The 18,610-nt window shown below is 44.6% G+C and overlaps 2 protein-coding genes across 7 annotated transcripts in view; one reads left to right on the forward strand and one right to left on the reverse strand.

The window, feature by feature from the left end:
- The window catches only part of CFAP57 (cilia and flagella associated protein 57), a 78,473-nt gene extending 70,387 nt beyond the window's left edge, over positions 1-8,086 (reverse strand). For 3 of the 6 annotated variants that reach the window (XM_067009712.1, XM_067009707.1, XM_067009733.1), the window contains exon 1: positions 7,554-7,710. In XM_067009712.1, the coding sequence (XP_066865813.1) occupies positions 7,554-7,710 (157 nt within the window). The other 3 variants (XM_067009717.1, XM_067009725.1, XM_067009721.1) reach the window with 3 other exon arrangements.
- Positions 7,848-15,173, forward strand: EBNA1BP2 (EBNA1 binding protein 2). Its single transcript, XM_059074538.2, has 9 exons — positions 7,848-8,357; positions 8,441-8,524; positions 8,728-8,897; positions 9,533-9,656; positions 10,744-10,833; positions 12,487-12,562; positions 12,797-12,890; positions 14,678-14,840; positions 14,987-15,173. Exons 1-9 carry the CDS (start codon positions 8,292-8,294, stop codon positions 15,035-15,037), a joined length of 918 nt encoding a protein of 305 aa, XP_058930521.1. The 5' UTR covers positions 7,848-8,291; the 3' UTR covers positions 15,038-15,173.
- Positions 15,174-18,610: the final 3,437 nt, after the last annotated feature.

Consider the following 18,610-nt stretch of genomic DNA (forward strand, 5'->3'; position numbering starts at 1 on the left):
CAGGTAATTGTCAATCCCTGTGTCCCTCGGGGCAACTGTGTCTGGGTTATTATGAAAATAACTAGGATGGGCACCTCACTGAGGCTATGGTGGGAGAAGAAATCAGGGAAGGATTCCTGAAGGAAGATGAAGTGTGGCGGGGGTGGGGGTGGGGCACGTCAGGAAGGGCAAAGGTGTGGATGTGAGAAAGGGTATAGATGGAGGGGGAACTGCACATGGTGGGAGATGGCTGAGCATCCCTTGTGAGCCAGGGGTGACCAAAGATGGGTCTGGAGCATGCACTAGGGTCAGATCAGAGGCCTTTATGCCCTGAGCAGTCAGCACGCAATACTCTTCCTCCACTTTCCAGGCTGGGATGCTAACCACTAGATTCCTCAGCCTCCCTTGCAGTTAAGTGATCTATGTGACATTCTGGCTGAGAGACAGATGCAGAGGTCTGCTGAATGGGCTTTATGGTAAAGCCCGTGCCTCCTTCGAAACCAAGAGGGATGCATTCTATCCATTTTTCAGGAATAAAGAGGCGATATCTGGCGGTTGAGCACTTTTCTTGTCCATGAGGTAACAAGCGTAAGAATGAAGCCCATGGGCTTCTAGAGGGCAGAGCCTCATGTAAAGATTAAATTGCAAATGCTTTATTTGGGTAATGTAATCAGGTCTGCATTATAATTTTCATGAGCCCTAGGTACTTCTGCTTTCATGGGCCCCTTCCTCCATTAAAATATGGTAAAAATTATACTTTATGACTCATTGGTTTAAAGAAGAATATAATCCGTGCTAGATTCACTAGTATTATATTCATTTTTTCCTGATTTTAAAATAAATTAAAATTAAAAAATTTTCTTGGGTCCCTAAAAGCATCACGGGCCCCAGGCTGTGCCTCACAGTAATTTGGCCTGATACAAGCCCCGGGCGGGGTGGGTGAGAGAGGCAGCGGAAGCTGTGCTAGAAAGTGACATGATGGACTCCATGCTGCTGCGTCACACAAGCCACAGCAAGTTGGACCAGCCCATGGGCTTCTCTGGAAGGGCTGCAGGGAGTACCTGCACCTCTGAAAAGAACCCAGGGTTTGGGTCACTGAGAGCCTTGCATGAGAGTTTGAACTTTACCAGGGAGGCCAATGGGAAGGCCCTGGGAAATTTTAGGAAGGTCCGATGTGTGTTGTAGAAAGATCCCTCTGGCAACTGTATGGAAGACAATCCTGGAGGGAAGGAAACTTCAGCGGATTATTTCAAAAACCAGGACACATGGCAGCAATGAGCAACAGGAAGGCAGTAGGGGCAATGGGAACAGGAGGTTAGAGAAATGCTAAGGGGTAAAACCAGGAGGACTCAGTGAAGGCGGGGTGAGGAGCTGATGGAGAGAGAGGAACAATGAATGACATTTAGGTTTCTGGTTTGGTGATGGGAGTGGTGGTTGACAATTGGGATGGAACACAGGCTAAGGGAGCTAGGGGCCATGGTGAAGGTCACGTCCACTGTTTTTCACTGAAAATAGTCCATGCAAATATTTCTGATTTAATCATGCTTATTTGCTTTCAGTTTTTTATGATTTCTTTCTTTTTTTTTTTTTTTGTTTGCACTGAAGTCTTTAATCCATCTCAGGTTCATGATGATTCCCCTTTCCCAAACATCAATACCTAACTGGTTATCCCAGCACTAATTACTAATGCCACCTTTATGTTGTATTAAATTCATTTATCCATTGTATTCATTTATGTGTATATTACTAGGTTCTGGGATATTTATACCAGGACTAGCTTCATTTTGTAATCACATCCTTATCATGTGTTTGGATAGCTTGCAAAGTAGGCTCTTAAGGAAAGAGGGAGAAAAAAGGAAATGATAAATTCCATTCTGGATATATTGTGTGTGAGGTACATACTGCAGAACTTTTAGGTTAGGAGGTAAAGCAGGCAGCTGGATATGATGAAAGCTGGGGGAGATGTTTGGACTGAAATACAGATTTGAGATAAAAGTCATGGGGCTATAAGATATTGATGAAAGAAATAAAAGATGACACAAACAGATAGAGAGACATACTATGTTCTTGGATTGGAAGAATCAATATTGTGAAAATGACTATACTACCCAAAGGAATCTACAGATTCAATGCAATCCCTATCAAATTACCAATGGCATTTTTCACAGAATTAGAACCAAAAATTTGTACAATTTGTATGGAAACACAAAAGACCACAAAGAGCCAAAGAAATCTTCAGAAAGAAAAACGGAGCTGGAGTAATCAGGCTCCCTGACTTCAGACTATACTACAAAGCTACAGTTATCAAAACAGTATGGTACTGGCACAAAAAGAGAAATATAGATCAATGGAATAGGATAGAAAGTCCAGAGATAAACCCATGCACTTATGGTCACCTAATCTATGATAAAGGAGGCAAGAATATACAATGGAGAAAAGACAGGATCTTCAATAAATGATGCTGGGTAAACTGGACAGTTACATGTAAAAGAATGAAATTAGAACACACCCTAACACTATACACAAAAATAAACTCAAAATGGATTAAAGACCTAAATGTAAGGCCAGATACTAAAAATCTTTTAGAGGAAAACATAGGGAGAACACTTCTGACATAAATTGCAACAAAATCTTTTTCAATCCACCTCCTAGAGTAATGAAAATAAAAACAAAAATAAACAAATGGGACCTAATTGAACTTAAAAGCTTTTGCACAGCAAAGGATACCATAAACAAGACCAAAAGACAACCCTCAGAATGGGAGAAAATATTTACAAATGAAACAACCAACAAGGGATTAATCTCCAAAATATATAAACAGCTCATGCAGCTCAACGTCAAAAAACCAAACAACCCAATTAAAAAATGGGTGGAAGATCTAAATAGACATTTCTCCAAAGACATACAGATGGTCAAGAGGCACATGAACATCTGCTCAACATCACTAATTATTAGAGAAATGCAAATCAAAACTACAGTGAGTTATCTCCTCACACCAGTCAGAATGGCCATCATCAAAAAATCTGCAAACAATAAATGCTGGAGAGGGTGTGGAGAAAAGGGAACCCTCTTGCACTGTTGGTGGGAATGTAAATTGATACAGCCACTATGGAGAAGAGTATGGAGGTTCCTTAAAAAAGTAAAAGTAGAACTACCATATGACCCAGCAATCCCACTACTGGGCATAAACCCTGAGAAAACCATAATTCAAAAAGAGTCAAGTACCACAATGTTCATTGCAGCTTTATTTACAGTAGCCAGGACATGGAAGCAACCTAAGTGTCCATAGACAGATGAATGGATAAAGAAGATGTGGTGCATATATACAATGGAATATTACTCAGCCATAAAAAGAAATGAAATTGAGTTATTTGTAGTGAGGTGGATGGACCTAGAGTCTGTCATACAGAGTGAAGTAAGTCAGAAAGAGAAAAACAAATACCGTATGCTAACACATATATATGGAATCTAAAAAAGAAAAAATGGTTCTGAAGAACCAAAGAAGGGTGGGACAAGAATAAAGATGCAGATGTAGAGAATGGACTTGAGGACACAGGGAGGTGGAAGGGTAAGCTGGGACGAAGTGAGAGAGTGGCATGGACATATATACACTACCAAATGTAAAATAGAAAGCTAGTGGGAAGCAGCCGCATAGCACAGGGAGATCAGCTCGGTGCTTTGTGACCACCTAGAAGGGTGGGATAGGGAGGGTGGGAGGGAGACGCAAAAGGCAGGAGATATGTATACATATAGCTGATTCACTTTGTTATACAACAGAAACTAACACAACATTGTAAAGCAATTACACCCCAATAAAGATGTTAAAAAAATCTGCAAACAATAAATGCTGGAGAGGGTGTGGAAAAAAAGGGAACCCTCCTACACTGTTGGTGGGAATGCAAACTGGTACAGCCAGTATGGAGAACAGTATGGAGGTTCCTTAAAAAACTGAAAATAGAGTTACCATATGATCCAGGAATCCCACCGTGGGCATATATCTGGAGAAAACCATAACTGGAAAAGATATATGCACCTCAATATTCACTGTAGCACTATCACAATAGCCAATACATGGAAGTAAACTAAATGTTCATAGATAGAGGAATGGATAAAGAAGATGTGGTGCATATATACAATGGAATATTACTCATCCATAAAAAAGAACAAAATAATGCCATTTGCTGCAACATGGATGGACCTAGAGATTCTCATACTGAATGAAATAAGTCAGACAGAGAAAGATAAATATCATATGATACCACTTATATGTGGAATCTAAAACAAGGCTACAAATGAACTTATCTATAAAACTGAAATAGAGTTACAGATTTAGAAAATAAACTTATGGTTACTGAGGGGTAAGGTGGGGGGAGGGATCATTTGGAAGACTGGGATTGATACATACATACCACTATATATAAAATAGATAACTAATAAGGACCTACTGTATAGCACAGGGAACTCCACTCAGTACTCTGTAGTGGCCTATATGGGAAAAGAATCTAAACAAGAGTGAATATATGTATTTGTATAACAGATTCACTTTGCTCTACACCTGAAACTAACACAACATTGTAAATCAATTATACCTCAGTAAAAATTTTAAAAAAGAAAAAAAGAAAGGAAGGTGGAGAAACAAGAAGGAACAGTTAACAAAAAGTTGGTATACAAACAAACACTGTATAAAACAATAAAAGAAATATTTACTTTTGGCCTTTAGAAAAAAAAATTTTTTGAAGTCACAGTGTGGAGTTGAAAGTGTGCACGTAGATGAGATTGCCTGGAGGACGGAAAGGGCAACAGTTCACTCCCTCCTCTGCGCTTTTGTACCAGGGCTGTACCTGGCCTAGCAGGTGTGCTGCTCATTTACACAGTCCCACTCATTTGAATACATACCTGTCCCCACTACAATACTGAGAGCTCCGGGTCTGGCTTTCTTGCTTATCATTCTTTCAATCACCAGCACCTGCCACCAATGTACACTGACTGACTGCAGAGTCCGTAAATGCTTTCGCATTGTTTTAACCCAGTCAGTGACTGATTCCTCCTTGAAATACGTTCACCTCTTGCATGGATTTCCTCTTATCTTTCTGGCTACTCCTCCAAAGATTCTTTTGCAGGTTGTTCCTCATTTCCCTGGCACTATATGTAGCAGGGCCCCAGAGCCCAATCTTTCACCTTCTGTTTCATAAACATATTCACTCCCTGGGGGATCAAATCCATTCTAAGGACCTAATATTTCACCTCCATGCTGATGACCCTCAAATTTCTATCACCAGCCTGGACCTCTCTCTCTCTTGAACCCAGACCTGACATCAAAGTGCTTGCTTAGTATCCCATTTGCATATTTAGCAGGCATCTCAGTCTTCCCGTGTCAAAAACTAACCTCCTGGTAAGCTCCACAAAGCCTGCTCATTCTGAAGTCTTTCTTGCTTCAGTTAGCAGCAACTCCATCCTTCTGGTTGCTCAGGCCAAAACCCTTGCTTTTTCCTTTTCTCTTCCACCTACAACAGGTCTATGAGGAAACCTGTCACCTTCACCTTCAAAATACAGCCAGGCTTTGATCTCTTTTCACCACCCTATTGCCTGCCACCTGCTGCGAGCCACCATGTTCTCTCAGCTGGATTATATTAATAGCAATAGTCTCTCAGCTGGTCTCCTGCTTCCTCCATTGCCCCTCCTTAAATCTATTCTCTGCACAGTAGCCAGAAGGAACCTGTTGAAACATAAGTCAGATCATGTTACTCTGCTCAGAATCCCCCCTCCCCACCCCCCACCCCCCGCCTACCCCCGCTGGCTTCTCACTTCACTCAGAGTAGGAGCCCTTGACCTCAAAGCCCATGTGACGTTGCTCCCATTACTCTGCCTCACCTCCCACTCCTCCTCCATTTACTCCACTCCAGCCACACTGGCCTCCTTGCTATTCCCCTAACACACTCAGCACCCTCCTAACCCAGAGCCTAAAAGGTGAGAGGCAAATGTGTAGAGCACCGAAGAGATAATACAGGAGAATAAGCTTGGGGTAAGGGATGATTCCTTAAAAAGGCACCAAAAGGAAAAGGTTGACACATTTGACTTCATTAAAACTAAGAATTTCTGTCCATCAGGATACCATAAGGAGGAAGAAAACACAAGCCCCAAACTGGGAGAAATTAATTGTGTTTTTTTAATATATATATATATCTGACAAAGGATTAGCATACAGAAAATATAAAGTGTGCCCATAAATCAGTAAGAAAATTACCCCCAAAAAACACAGAGTATGGATAAAAGACTTAAGACATTTCACAGAATTAGTCCCTTAACCGTGTGAAAAGTTATTCATCCTCATTTCTACTAGATAAATGCACATTAAAACCACAAGATACCCTTTCTCAAGCATCAGATGAGCAAAAATTAGGAAGTAGAAACTAGAAAGATAGCAAAGGGGGGTGAGGTTGTGGAGGAATGGCAGTGTGAATTGGTACTGCCACATTACCCAGTAATTTTAGTCCTGGTGTGTGCCCTGGAGAATCTCTGCACAAGTGGATGAGTACACATGTGCAAGAATGTTTATAGTGGCATCATTTGAAATAGCAAAACAAGTTCATTCCCAAATGTCCATCAACACTAGAATGGATAAATATAGTTGAGAATTAGAGTCCCATGAGTAATAAAATGAACTCAGTTAATATGTATCAAGATGCATGAATCTCAAAAGTATGTCGTTGAAAAAAAGAAGCAAGTCACAGAATACATACACTATGGTTACATTTATATAAAGCTGGTGAAGGGCACAAACAAAAAGGATATCTTACATAAGGCCACACAGATAGAGATATGGTAAAATTACATAGAGAAATAAGAGGATAATTACAAAGTCCAGGATGGACTGAGAGTCTGCATGTATGAGAAGAATGAAGTCAGGGAGAAACACTGGAACTGGTAATGTTCTATTTACTCTCCTGTCGGTGGGTTCACAGATCTTCATTTTATTATAGTTCTTTAAATATTACATATATGTAGTGTACAGTCTTTTGTATGCATGTCACAATAAAACGTGTTAAGTGCAAAAAAGAGTGGAAAAAGAGAGTAGGTGGTTAAGCTGTGGAAATCATGTATATTATCAGCAGCACCAATGCGAATGAAACCAAATGTTACAGTATACAAACGGTTATGTGTGACTTGGGCTGAAATCTCCAGTGTCTTCACCATACATGGGTTCAAAAGGTGCTGTCATGAAAGTGGTGTACTCTGGAAAACTGTTAGAAAACTCAAAAAGTGGCCCTGGTGACGACAAAGACAGTGATATTGAAGATGCAAGAAACTCTTTAAAAGAATTTTTTTCGTTAAATCACAGTGAAAAAAAGTACTTTTAAATTAACATGATTTTACATGTGATTTTAACTATGTATGTGTGATTCATTAATCTATACATTAAATAAGGCAAGTAGACATGTATTTCTTCTACATTTATAGAACTATATATATATTCAAGTTGGCCAAAAAAGTTTCCTTTCAATCGTCGTGTCGGTATTATGGGGTTATATCTGGCATACACGGTTATGTATGTGTCAGATTGGAAAGGGTTTTACCTGGAATGAATTTTTGCCACTTCTGATCCACATTGTACTTCACACAGTGATTTCCTGAAGGAAATATAATGATCTGTTCATCGAAGAAGAACACATTGTTGGACACGTGGGATCGAAGACCAAAAACATGCAGCGACTGAGCTACCACAGTGGACATGGTCCCAGTAAGGAGTTTCGCTAAAGATGCAGCGCAGCTGGTGAGCGTGGAGAAGCGCGTCACCCCGCCCACACTACCGTCCCCGCCCCCGCGACACGCCCCTAGATCCTCCCCTGGACTCCTCCTCCGCCCCTTCACCCCAGCAACCTTCTCCCGCGCCCCCGACCCCGCTCCTACGTCTCCTCTTTCCTTTGGCCTTCGTGGTTTCCTGCTCCTCTGGACGACCCCGAGGGACCCTTCCCACCTGTCGCTTCTGCTCTCTGGATCACCAGAGCACGCGTGTATACAGGGTACTACGCCTACGAATCCCAAGCAACGCAGCACTTACAGACGCCGGAGCGGTTCCTGTAGCAACGGGAAACCGGAAGTGTGAGCAGCCGGAAGCGGAACTCCGATCAGAAAGTTTAGCTGCATCTGGGTGCAGTCGGCAGCTGGTTCTGTTCGAGTCCACGTGGGGCAGCGGGCGGGAGGCCAGGGGGCTGAAAGCGGGCGGCGGCGGCGACGAGGGGAGCCCTTTTCCAGGCGCGGGGGCCTCGGGCTCCTTCGCTTCCTCCGGCGGGTGTGGACGTGCGTGCTGCGAGATGGACACTCCGCCGCTCTCAGGTTCGGACTCGGATTCTGACGACCCCCTTGTCACAGACAGAGAGGTAGGTGTCATCCGAGCTCGTGGGGCTGCGCGCAGGAGAGGGGTCCTCACTCCACGGTACTGACCGCCGATCGTGCCCTGTAGTTGCAGGAGGCGTTTTCCCGAGGGCTTCTGAAGCCAGGCCTCAACGTGGTGCTAGAGGGGCCGAAGAAGGCCGTGAACGACGTGGTGAGCTCGGGCGCCCGGTTGGAGGGTGCTGGACTTGGGATGCGCGCGAGGCACCGTTGTGTTCGGGAGGCTGCGTTCTAGTCCCAGGAAAGACACAACCTGCGTATTGACAAGAGGGTCAACTACCTGTCGGGGTCTTGGGGGTTAGCTCTTCGTCCACTGGCCTATTACTGTCTTGTGAGCTTAGTGTCTGAATTTCCTAGAATGGCCTGAAGCAGTGTTTGGCTGAATTCAAGCGGGATCTGGAATGGGTTGAAAGGCTTGATGTGACCTTGGGTCCGGTACCGGAAATCCGTGGACCTCAGGCAACATCTCAGAACAAGGATCAGAAAGCTGTTGATCCAGAAGATGACTTTCAGCGTGAGATGAGCTTGTATGTATGTTTTCAAATGTGGCAGAGGTTGTGGGTTCTTGTGCTGGAGAGGGGGAAGCCGTGGGCCTGTACTCCTCAGAGGTGTCGTAAGCCAAGGTGTAGGGAGGAAGGCTTCTTTGGACTGAAGAGCTAGGAGATTCTCCCTGGTTGAGAGAAGAGCCCCTTTGTCCAGCAATCACAACTTAAAGTCCAGTTTATTTTCAAATACTCAGTTTTAAAGTGTGTGTGTGTGTGTGTGTGTGTGTGTGTGTGTGTGCGCGCGCGCGCGCAGTTAATTATTAGAACAAAAATTTGCTTATGGAAGGTCCTTATATGGGCTTTTCTTAGTGACCAAATAAGAATGTGTAATTGGCATTTGTTTGTAAGTTAATGGGCACTTCTAAAGTGGTTATTCTCTTAAACTACTAATTTATTTTTAGCAATACTCCCCACTCTTTTCAAAAAGAGTGTACATCTCAGTTTCTCCCATTAAGTTAATGAGGTTTTATTACTGTTTTTGTTTGTGTGTGTGTTCTTGCTGGTGGAGGTCAGATGTTGAGAGTCCTTCTGACCTTGGATGCCTCATGAGAGGCAGTGGAAAGGATGTAAGGCCTCTCTCCCTTAGCTTATTTTACACTTTTGTCCTACATCCTCAGCTACTGTCAGGCCCAGGCAGCAGTGCTTGCAGTATTGCCCCGCCTCCATCACCTCAAAGTCCCTACCAAGCGGCCCACAGATTATTTTGCAGAGATGGCCAAGTCTGATCAGCAAATGCAGAAGGTGAGAAACAAATGGTTTTCTCTGGATAGCTGAGACGTTGTACTTAAGTGTATTCAGCTGGCTTATCTCCTTTAACATTTAAACAAACATAGGCATAAGCCCACTGATAGGGAATGGGTTGTCAGTGGACAATTATTATCTCAGTTATCTACATCAGATTCATGCCAATCACCACCAGTTGGAGAAATGTAAGGATGACTTTTTCCTAATTTAAACAGTTAAGGGGAAGAAGGTACTGTAACAAGTGTGGTCCCTTAAGTCACGATAGCCTTTATGCATTTCCTAACTGGCTTGGTCATGGCATGATGTGTGGAAAAGACAATAGTTCTTTTCTGCCAATGCCTGGGGGCGGCACTTTAACTTGTAGACAGTTACCCTTCTCTGGGCCTCGGTTTTCCTCTTCTGTAAAATGAAGGATTAATATATGGCTCAGATTTGATATAATTTAGGGTTAGGTAGAATTTGCCCTCATTCAACTTTGGGAGGCAGAGAATTACCAACATCTAATCCAAGATATACCTAAATAGTTCCCTTGGGTCTCAAGCTGGATTTTCTCGTCTCAGTGTACTCAGGGAAGCTAATCTAGAGACGAGCCCAGACCCATCTCTGCACATTCAAACTGACAACTGCTCATCCTTTAACTGAAATGTGTACGTTTAATGCAAGCTGCTAGGTACCTGATATCTGTTTGAGCTTTTACTGTGTATGTGGTGTATTGGAGGAGGGGCTGAAGCTGCAGACTGGTTTAACCACAGTTTGCCGACAGTAGGGATGGAGAGAAGTTAGTCTTCTCTCCTGGTACAATGCCATTTTGCATAATGGATCAGACAGCACACTGGGAGGAGGAAGGTCGCTTTGATATTCTGTCTGCAAGGCTGAGACTTCTGGTGTCTTGGACAAAGTGGTCAGCCTTTGGGCCTTATTGTCCTTGTGTGTAGAACACAGGGCTTGAAGTAGATGATTCACAAGGTTCCTTTGAGCCCCATAGTTTGCAGAGCTGGAAATAACTGCTCCCTGCTGCAGTGCATCCTAAGCAGCAGTCATCCCATTTTCAAATAACATAAGCTGATGATATCTTGTGTTTTAGATTCGACAGAAGCTGCAGGCTAAACAGGCCGCCATGGAGAAGTCGGAAAAGGCTAAGCAGCTGCGAGCACTTAGGAAATACGGAAAGAAGGTGGGAAGGAAAATGAGCGGGATGGGATGGGATGGGGCCGAGTGCGTTTGTCAGTAGGTTGCTTGGTCTGAGTTGGTTCCGTGCCCCTTGTGTGTTCCATTGTGTGTTTACTGTTTCACAGCGGCATGAGTGCTAGTGTCCACGAGCACAATCCCTTCTGGACACCTGTGTGTAGCCAGAGGTAGTGTGGTCACTACCGGCAAGTCATGCGCCTCTCTGGGCTGCAGTTTGCACACCTGTACAGCAGAGAATTGGGTCCGGATCAATGGTTTCCAAACCTGACCTCACAGCACAGTCAACTGGAGAAACTTCAAAACGGATTTCTAGGCTTCGGGAACTCTGGGAATCTGCATGTTTTCATCCCTTGCCCCTAAAGCTTCTCAGATGTTTCCAATACACATCCTGGTTTGAGAATCACCGGCCTAGATGATTATAAAGTCCTTGAAGGAATCAATCATATTATTGATTGTTTTCCAATCAGAAAAAAAATGGCACCAGTATGTTTGAACTGTGACTGAGTTCTAATGTAAAGCCAGAAGGCATACCATGAAACTTTTCTTGATTTCCTTATTTATTTCATGGTTACCTAAGAAGGAAGGTGACAGGAACTAAACTTAGGGTTGTGGGAAGAATTGACTGTGAACAGGATCAGCATGGGTGTTAAGAACTTTGCTAACATTTTGGACATAAACACTTGTGATCTGGGCGCTGAGCTGCAGTCCACAGTTGCAGTTATTTCACTGACGGCTCCTCGGCAGGGTATGAGCAGATTAGCATCCTGGGCTCTGCACAGGGGCAGCTGTGGCTCTATTGGATGGATGTGGTCGCTGGTTGAGATCAACGCAATGACTTGGGCAATTGGTTTAACATAACTTAAATTATCAAAGGAAAGAATAACTTAGGCCCATCAGCCCCTTGTTTCTAATGTGGGGAAACCTCAGGGCTGTGTTTCTCAGCGGGGGGGCAATTCTGCTTACCAGGGAACATGTGGCAATGCTCGAGACACTTTTGGTCGTCGCATCCTGGTGGGGAGCGAGCGTCCTGTTGGCAGCTAGTGGGCAGAGGGCAGGGAGGCTGCTGAACACCCTGCGATGCCCAGGACAGGCCATGCTCTCACACGCAGAGTGATCCTGCCCAAACTGTCATAGTGTTGAGATGGAGGAGTGCCGCCTTAGAGTTTAATCGTCTCTTTTTGCCCTGAAAGCTTTTCTTCTTTGTTTTTTGGGGAGATTGTTTTCTCTGTTGGTACTTTCATGCCGAGCAACAGTAGGTTAGGTATTTAATCTGCCCAAATATAGTTAGTGGGGGAATGGGATGTAGACATAAACATGATTTGTGCAGTTTTGTAGGCAGGTTGTGTCATGGGGTAAGGGTGCAGACTGCCTGGGTGTGAGTCTCAGCTCCACACTTTCTCGTGTGTGACTCTGTCAAGTTGTGTGACCTCTCTGCGCTTCAGTTTCGGGGTCACAAGAATTTCTACTTCCCTGGGTGGTTGAGACGAGACATGGAGAATATACGTAGAGCCTTAGTGTAGTTGCGGCACACAGTCAGTGTTCAGCGGTGGTGGTAATGTCACAGCGTGGTTACTGAGAGAATGTAGACACTTGCAGCACCGGCTTGGAGTGGGTTTAACAGTCCTGTGTCCACGTCCAGGTGCAAACAGAAGTTCTTCAGAAGCGGCAGCGGGAGAAAGCACACATGATGAGTGCCATTAAGAAATATCAGAAAGGTGAGTATATTCTCTCCTAAGGCTGCAGGGGAGCAGGGGTACCTGCTAATTCTAACAAACACATAGTGCTCTCGAGGCTTGATGGATTTGGAACTATTGGACCTACGGTTTGGGAATGGTGTGCGGAACAAGATGGGCCTCTTAATCCCAATTCCATAAGTAACATCCTTCTTTTGAAGCTTAATCTTTTCTTAAAATGTGATGGCGCTGACCAAAGTACTTCTTCACTCCCAGGCTTCTCTGATAAACTGGACTTCCTTGAGGGAGATCAGAAGCCTGCCGCACGGAGCACGAAAGAAGGAGCCAAAGGCCAGCAGATGAAGAAGGGGTATGGGTGCCGGGTTCTGTTTTGGTGGTGGTGCATATGCAGGGCCACAGTTCACGGGGTGACCTCAGTGCAGAGAGTGTGGCCACAGCTACAGGCCGTGTGATGGGCCCGTTCAGCCACATCAGTCTTGGAAGTTTAAAATGAGGCGATTTCCGGATTTGGCACATTTTGAGTGAACGCTCAGTAGAAGTTGCTTCCTCACGTGTGATGGTGAAGTGTGCAGACCTAAGGTTCCCGTGTGGACTCTGTCACTCATTAGGAGGGTAGCTTTGAGCAGGTTACTTCCCCTTTCTAAATGTTAATTTCCTTATCTATGAAAATGAGGAAATTGTAAGTGCCTCTTTTTTTTTTTTTTTTTTTTTTTTTTGTGGTATGCGGGCCTCTCACTGTTGTGGCCTCTCCCGTTGCGGAGCACAGGCTCCGGACGCACAGGCTCAGCGGCCATGGCTCACGGGCCCAGCCGCTCCGCGGCATGTGGGATCTTCCTGGACCGGGGCACGAACCCGTATCCCCTGCATTGGCAGGCAGATTCTCAACCACTGCGCCACCAGGGAAGCCCAAGTGCCTCTTAATAATTAGGAAGATTGAAAGGGATAATGCTGGATATTATTATTGGTTCTTTTCGTTTACCTTTATGCATTTCTGGGGGAAATGGTCATTTGTGTATAATATAGTACATGCTGTGACAGAGGCATCAGACAGAGTAGTCTGGAAGCACGTTTTAGAAATATGTGACATGGTCCAGGGGTCGGGGTCAGGTGATGACTTCCTGGAGGAGGGTCCACCTGAGCTTAGTCTGAAGCCTGAGTAGGAAGGAATTAACCAGGAGAACGGGAGAGACACGGGGTTTCGGGAAGAAAGAAGAACACTGATGAGCAAAAGCACAGAGATGAGAGCAGCCAGCGTTTGGTATCACAGGGATACAGTGTGGGCAAGGAGTGGCGCGGTGTAGCTGGGGGGACCTGGGCCGAGTACAGTGGGCAGTGTTTGTTGGCCTTGTGAGGAGCCTGGGCTGTATCCAGCAGTCAGTGGGGAGCCACTGATGGGCTTTATTCAAAATAGCGAGCAGGTCATGTTCATGTTTTAAATATTTCAGTGTTGGTTGTGTAAGTGAGGGAGGTGGGGACTGTTACAGAAGTCCAGAGAACAAGGATAATGACGTAGAAGTGTTAACGGGGGTAGAGAAGAGAAAATGGGTTGAAGAAATATTGAAGAGGTTAAATTAGCAGGTCTCAGTAACTGAGCTGGGTGTAGAGAATGAAAGAAGGAAGAATCAAGGCCCACTCCAGGTTCATAGTGTGGGTGGCTGAGTAGATGGTAGGACCGCCAGCCTCAAGTTAGGACATAGATACAGGAGCTGAAACCAGTCTAGAAGGGAGGTGACGTGTGACTTTGGATATGGTGAATTGAGATTCCTGTGGGATGACCAGTTTTAAAATGTATTACACCTGAGTGTTAACTGCATTTAATATCCTTGAGAGGAATTGAAACAACTGAGGATGATTTAGCAAGATTTAGCTTAAATAGAAAGGTTTCTGAAGATAAGTGGTAAGCCACATGATATATCTGGGTCTTTTCCTGATTCTTGCTTTGTTTTCCTGCTTTGGTGGTTAAGACTAAATAGATGAGCTTGCCTGGGGAGTTTGTGGTGTAGAAATGTAGGGCCAAGCATGAGATTCTAGGTATAGTAGTACCTGTACAGATAGGAAACTGAGGGTATTGTTGGGTCATTACATTCATCAGAATTTGCAGTGCCGGGGGTTTCGTGTAAGACCGCTTTTTTCCAGGCCCAGTGCCAAGCGACGCTATAAAAACCAGAAGTTTGGTTATGGTGGGAAGAAGAAAGGCTCCAAGTGGAACACTCGTGAGAGCTATGATGATGTATCTGGCTTCCGGGCCAAGACAGCTCATGGCAAGGGCCTCAAGAAGCCTGGAAAGAAAGGATCGAATGTAAGTGAGCCGGGGGCACAGGTGAGGGGCCAGAGCAGCTTCTTCTCCCACCCCGCCCCTCCCCTTCCCTTTCTTTCCCTGTATCCTGACCCTGGGGCAGAAGGCCAACTGCTGTGTGAGTACATGTGGTGTTTCCTTTTCTGCAGAAGAGACCCGGAAAACGCACAAGAGAGAAAATGAAGAGCAGAACACGCTAAATAAGCAGCATCTTTGTATACAAAGACCAAGAAAAGGGGATGGAGACTTGGGATTTCACAATGCAGTTGGATCCCTTCTGTTGGTTTCCTTTTGTAAAAATTCTTTCAATAAACTAAAGAAAAATTTTCAGAGAAATATGTATTCTTGGTTAAAAACTCAGGACTAAAAGATTTAGAAGTTACTTTTTACATAGTAAATAATACTGCCATTTATTGATAATAAATAAATGAGCCCTGTGGAAGTTAAAAGCATGGATACTGGGGCCAGCCTGCTCGGTTTGACACCTGACTCTGCTGCATGCTTGCTGCTTGACCTTGGGCAAGTTAATTTTTCTGTGCTTTGTCATCTCCATGTAGACATGATAATAGTATCTACCAAAGAGGGTTCCTTTCAGCATTGAGTTAATATGTGTAAAATGCTTAGGACACTGCCTGCCGTATGAGAGTGTATACCCGCGTAGGGTTATTTTGCTGGGTGGGGTGGCTCTCCCTAATGTCTGCTGAGCCATGGTGGTGCATGTTTGAAGCTTCTCCACTGCTGGCTGGGAGCTGTGCACAGGTTGGATGTGGTGGGCGGGCCATGTTATGTGTTGGGCTTTCCGGTATCTTGAAAGGTGGGAAAGGAAGACAGCTTCCCTGCCTTCTGCTCTCTATTCCAGTTTAGAAGCCATACTTTAAGGAGGCTACAGATATCTGAGAACTCTATATGCTTAGGCAGAAAAAACAACTGATTTTCACATTGTTTCCTTGTAGCATCATTGGGACTTTAAAAAGGATCTCTCTGGTTTCCTATGATATTGAGTTTCTAGAACAAAAAGAATGAATTTAGTTTTTGTAAACTAATTTCAGTGAACAAAATTCTAAGCAAACAAGTCATGTTCTCAGAAGACCACAATGTTTAACCCTGACCTATTTTGACAGTCTGTACAATAGCAGTGAATGGGGTAATGTATAGTAATTCCAATAAGGAGCCTCAGCTCAGAGACTTTGAATTATATGTGGAACATATTGAGAGTTTTAAGAAAGGTGAACACAGATTGCCAGAGTTGACACTGGTAGGGACAAAAGTAAATTACTGATTTGCGTACTTCTAAAGGTTTTGAAAACAATGTACCTTCTTTCCTTTTTTTTTTTCTGTATAGCAAATGGAATCACTTTCCTTAATTTCAGAGGTATACTTTATAGAATTCAGCATTAGCCCTCATACTGCTTTAAAATGCAATTCCATGCATTGAAAGATAAGTAGTAGCTGGCAGTTCCCATTACCAAGTCCAGGCTGTTCTTGCTTTGCTTTGTTCCAATATACGTGGACTTCAGCTATCAAGGTGCAGTTATAGCAGCAGTGTTCCTCGACAAGACTGTTTAGGTTTCAGTTACCAAAGTATTATTAACCAAGTAATTGCAGAAAGTAGAAACTTTGCTGCTGGCTCTTCAGTCCATAAACCACTGCATAAAAGATACATGATGAATAGTGGCCAAATATCACTTCTTTTGAAGTATGTGGGTGATTGGTCACCGCACACCTGTTATTTAGTTCATGCACAGGTGGCAAAGAGTGCAGTTGTGTTGTCTCCTCATCTCCAGCGATAAACCCACGTGGCATTTTACAAAAGTAAGCAATTGAAAGAGGGAATTGACCAACAGATGAAAGTGCAGCAAAGAAATGAAAAGTGGTAAGGTTGGAAGTAAAATTGAATAGAATGCAACTGGAGTTATAGGAGAGATAGGTGATGAGGGAATGGAGACAAGGCTGTTGTTGTAGAGACTAGATAGAGATGCAGCCAGAGAAATAGTGAATGTGAACTTAACAGAATGAGGAAAATGATGGAAAGGATGAAGATGTCCCAGAGGAAGTGACACTGGCAGAAAACTTCACATTAAAGGGACTCTTGGAGATATTTTGTGGCATTGAAAGTACAAATGATAAAATCTTGGAGGTGAATCTGATAGGGATAGAGTAGGATAATTCATTTAGAAATCCCACTAGGGGATTAAAGACAGGGAATTTTTTTTTTTTTTTTTTTTGCGTTACGCGGGCCTCTCACTGTTGTGGTCTCTCCCTTTGCGGAGCACAGGCTCCGGACGTGCAGGCTCAGCGGCCGTGGCTCACGGGCCCAGCTGCTCCGCGGCACGTGGGATCTTCCCGGACCGAGGCACGAACCCGTGTCCCCTGCATCGGCAGGCGGACTCGCAACCACTGCGCCACCAGGGAAGCCCGAAAGACAGGGAATTTTAAAGGCATTTAGGAGACCGTTGTAAGCTAATGACCACTCAAGAAAATCCAGTAATCTAGCAATAATCTACACTACCTTAAAGGAAGATCAGGTGCATCCAAATGCCAGGCACACTCAAGCCACATATCCTGATAGTTAAAACACTGCCACCCTCCCAGCACCTTGATGTGTTCACCCACCTGGAAGCTCTCCAAACCCTGCAGTCTAGGGATCTTTGGAGGTTTCACTATGCGGGCATGATTGATGAAATCATGGGCCATTGGTGATTAATTCAATCTTGAGCTCCTCCTCCCTCCCCAGAGGTTGGGTGGTGGGGCTGAAAGTTGCAAGTTTCTAACCAAGGCTTGGTCTTCCTGGGGAGCAGCCCCCATGCTGAAGCTGTCTAGAGGCTGCTAAGGGTCACCTCATTAGAACAAAAGACCCTCCTACCACCCCTATGCTTTAGGAAATTACAAAGGATTTAGGAGCTCTGCGTCAGGAACCAGGAAAAGACCAAATCTCTTTCTATGATACCACAGGTCTCCCTTTGGTCATTGACCATGGATTCCTTCGAGCAAAAAGTTTGTAACAGTTACGAGATCCTGGCACCTTTCTAGATTCCCATGTAGTCACTAATAATTGGTCTTGTCCAGCCTTGTATGAAAATGGCTGTCAGGGTGAGGCCACTCAGCTTTGGAGCTTCCATTCAGTCTTGTCAGGATACAAAAGCAGGAGTGACCGCAGCAATATATGGCTTCACCCTTCAAGGCATAAGTCAGGAAGAGCCAGATGGAAGAGATACAGAGAGCAAGGGATTTGGGGGCAGGGTGGGGGGTAGTGCACTGGGCATCCATGCCCTCCCTGGGTGAGTGACTCCCCCAGCACCTCCGTGTGTTCACCTGCCTGGACGTTCCCCAGTTCTTGTTTCCCAGGACCTTCAAATGGTATCGTGTGTGTGTGGGGGGTCTTTTCTTTAGAGCTGTTTCATTTTTTCAGAAAGGAGCCCTCTAGCTTCAAACCCAGGGTAAAAATGCAGCATGGGCGGGTGAGAGGTTCAACCTTCTTTTCACAGATGGTCATTGTGTTCAGCCTTTACACCTCACTCCTACCCCACGCCTTACTTAGTGTCCCTGAGCCCTGGGCTTTGCCCATTTCTCCAGGAGTAAACCTCCAGCGTGGGAGCTGTTACACGCCTGGTGCTGGGGTGTGCGGAGGAGACTCCCTGCAGACCCCCCTCCCAGTGGCCATTTCAGTTCCCTCCAACACACCCCACTCTGTCCAGAGTCCTGACCTCCCTCCAGAGTTCTGGGGGGCAGAGCTCTGTGCTCAGAGGTGTCCCGCTTGCATTTTGTGGTTTCTT

This window comes from Kogia breviceps, chromosome 1 (assembly GCF_026419965.1).
Source record: "Kogia breviceps isolate mKogBre1 chromosome 1, mKogBre1 haplotype 1, whole genome shotgun sequence".
Classification (NCBI taxonomy): Eukaryota; Metazoa; Chordata; class Mammalia; order Artiodactyla; family Physeteridae; genus Kogia; species Kogia breviceps.

Bases quoted from the DNA above. Each gene is read 5' to 3' on its own strand.
- EBNA1BP2 (XM_059074538.2), top strand. From the start codon at position 8,292: ATGGACACTCCGCCGCTCTCAGGTTCGGACTCGGATTCTGACGACCCC. The intron at 8,898-9,532 runs GTATGTATGTTT...CTACATCCTCAG, and splicing joins TTTCAGCGTGAGATGAGCTT to CTACTGTCAGGCCCAGGCAG. The intron at 12,891-14,677 runs GTATGGGTGCCG...GCTTTTTTCCAG, and splicing joins GGCCAGCAGATGAAGAAGGG to GCCCAGTGCCAAGCGACGCT.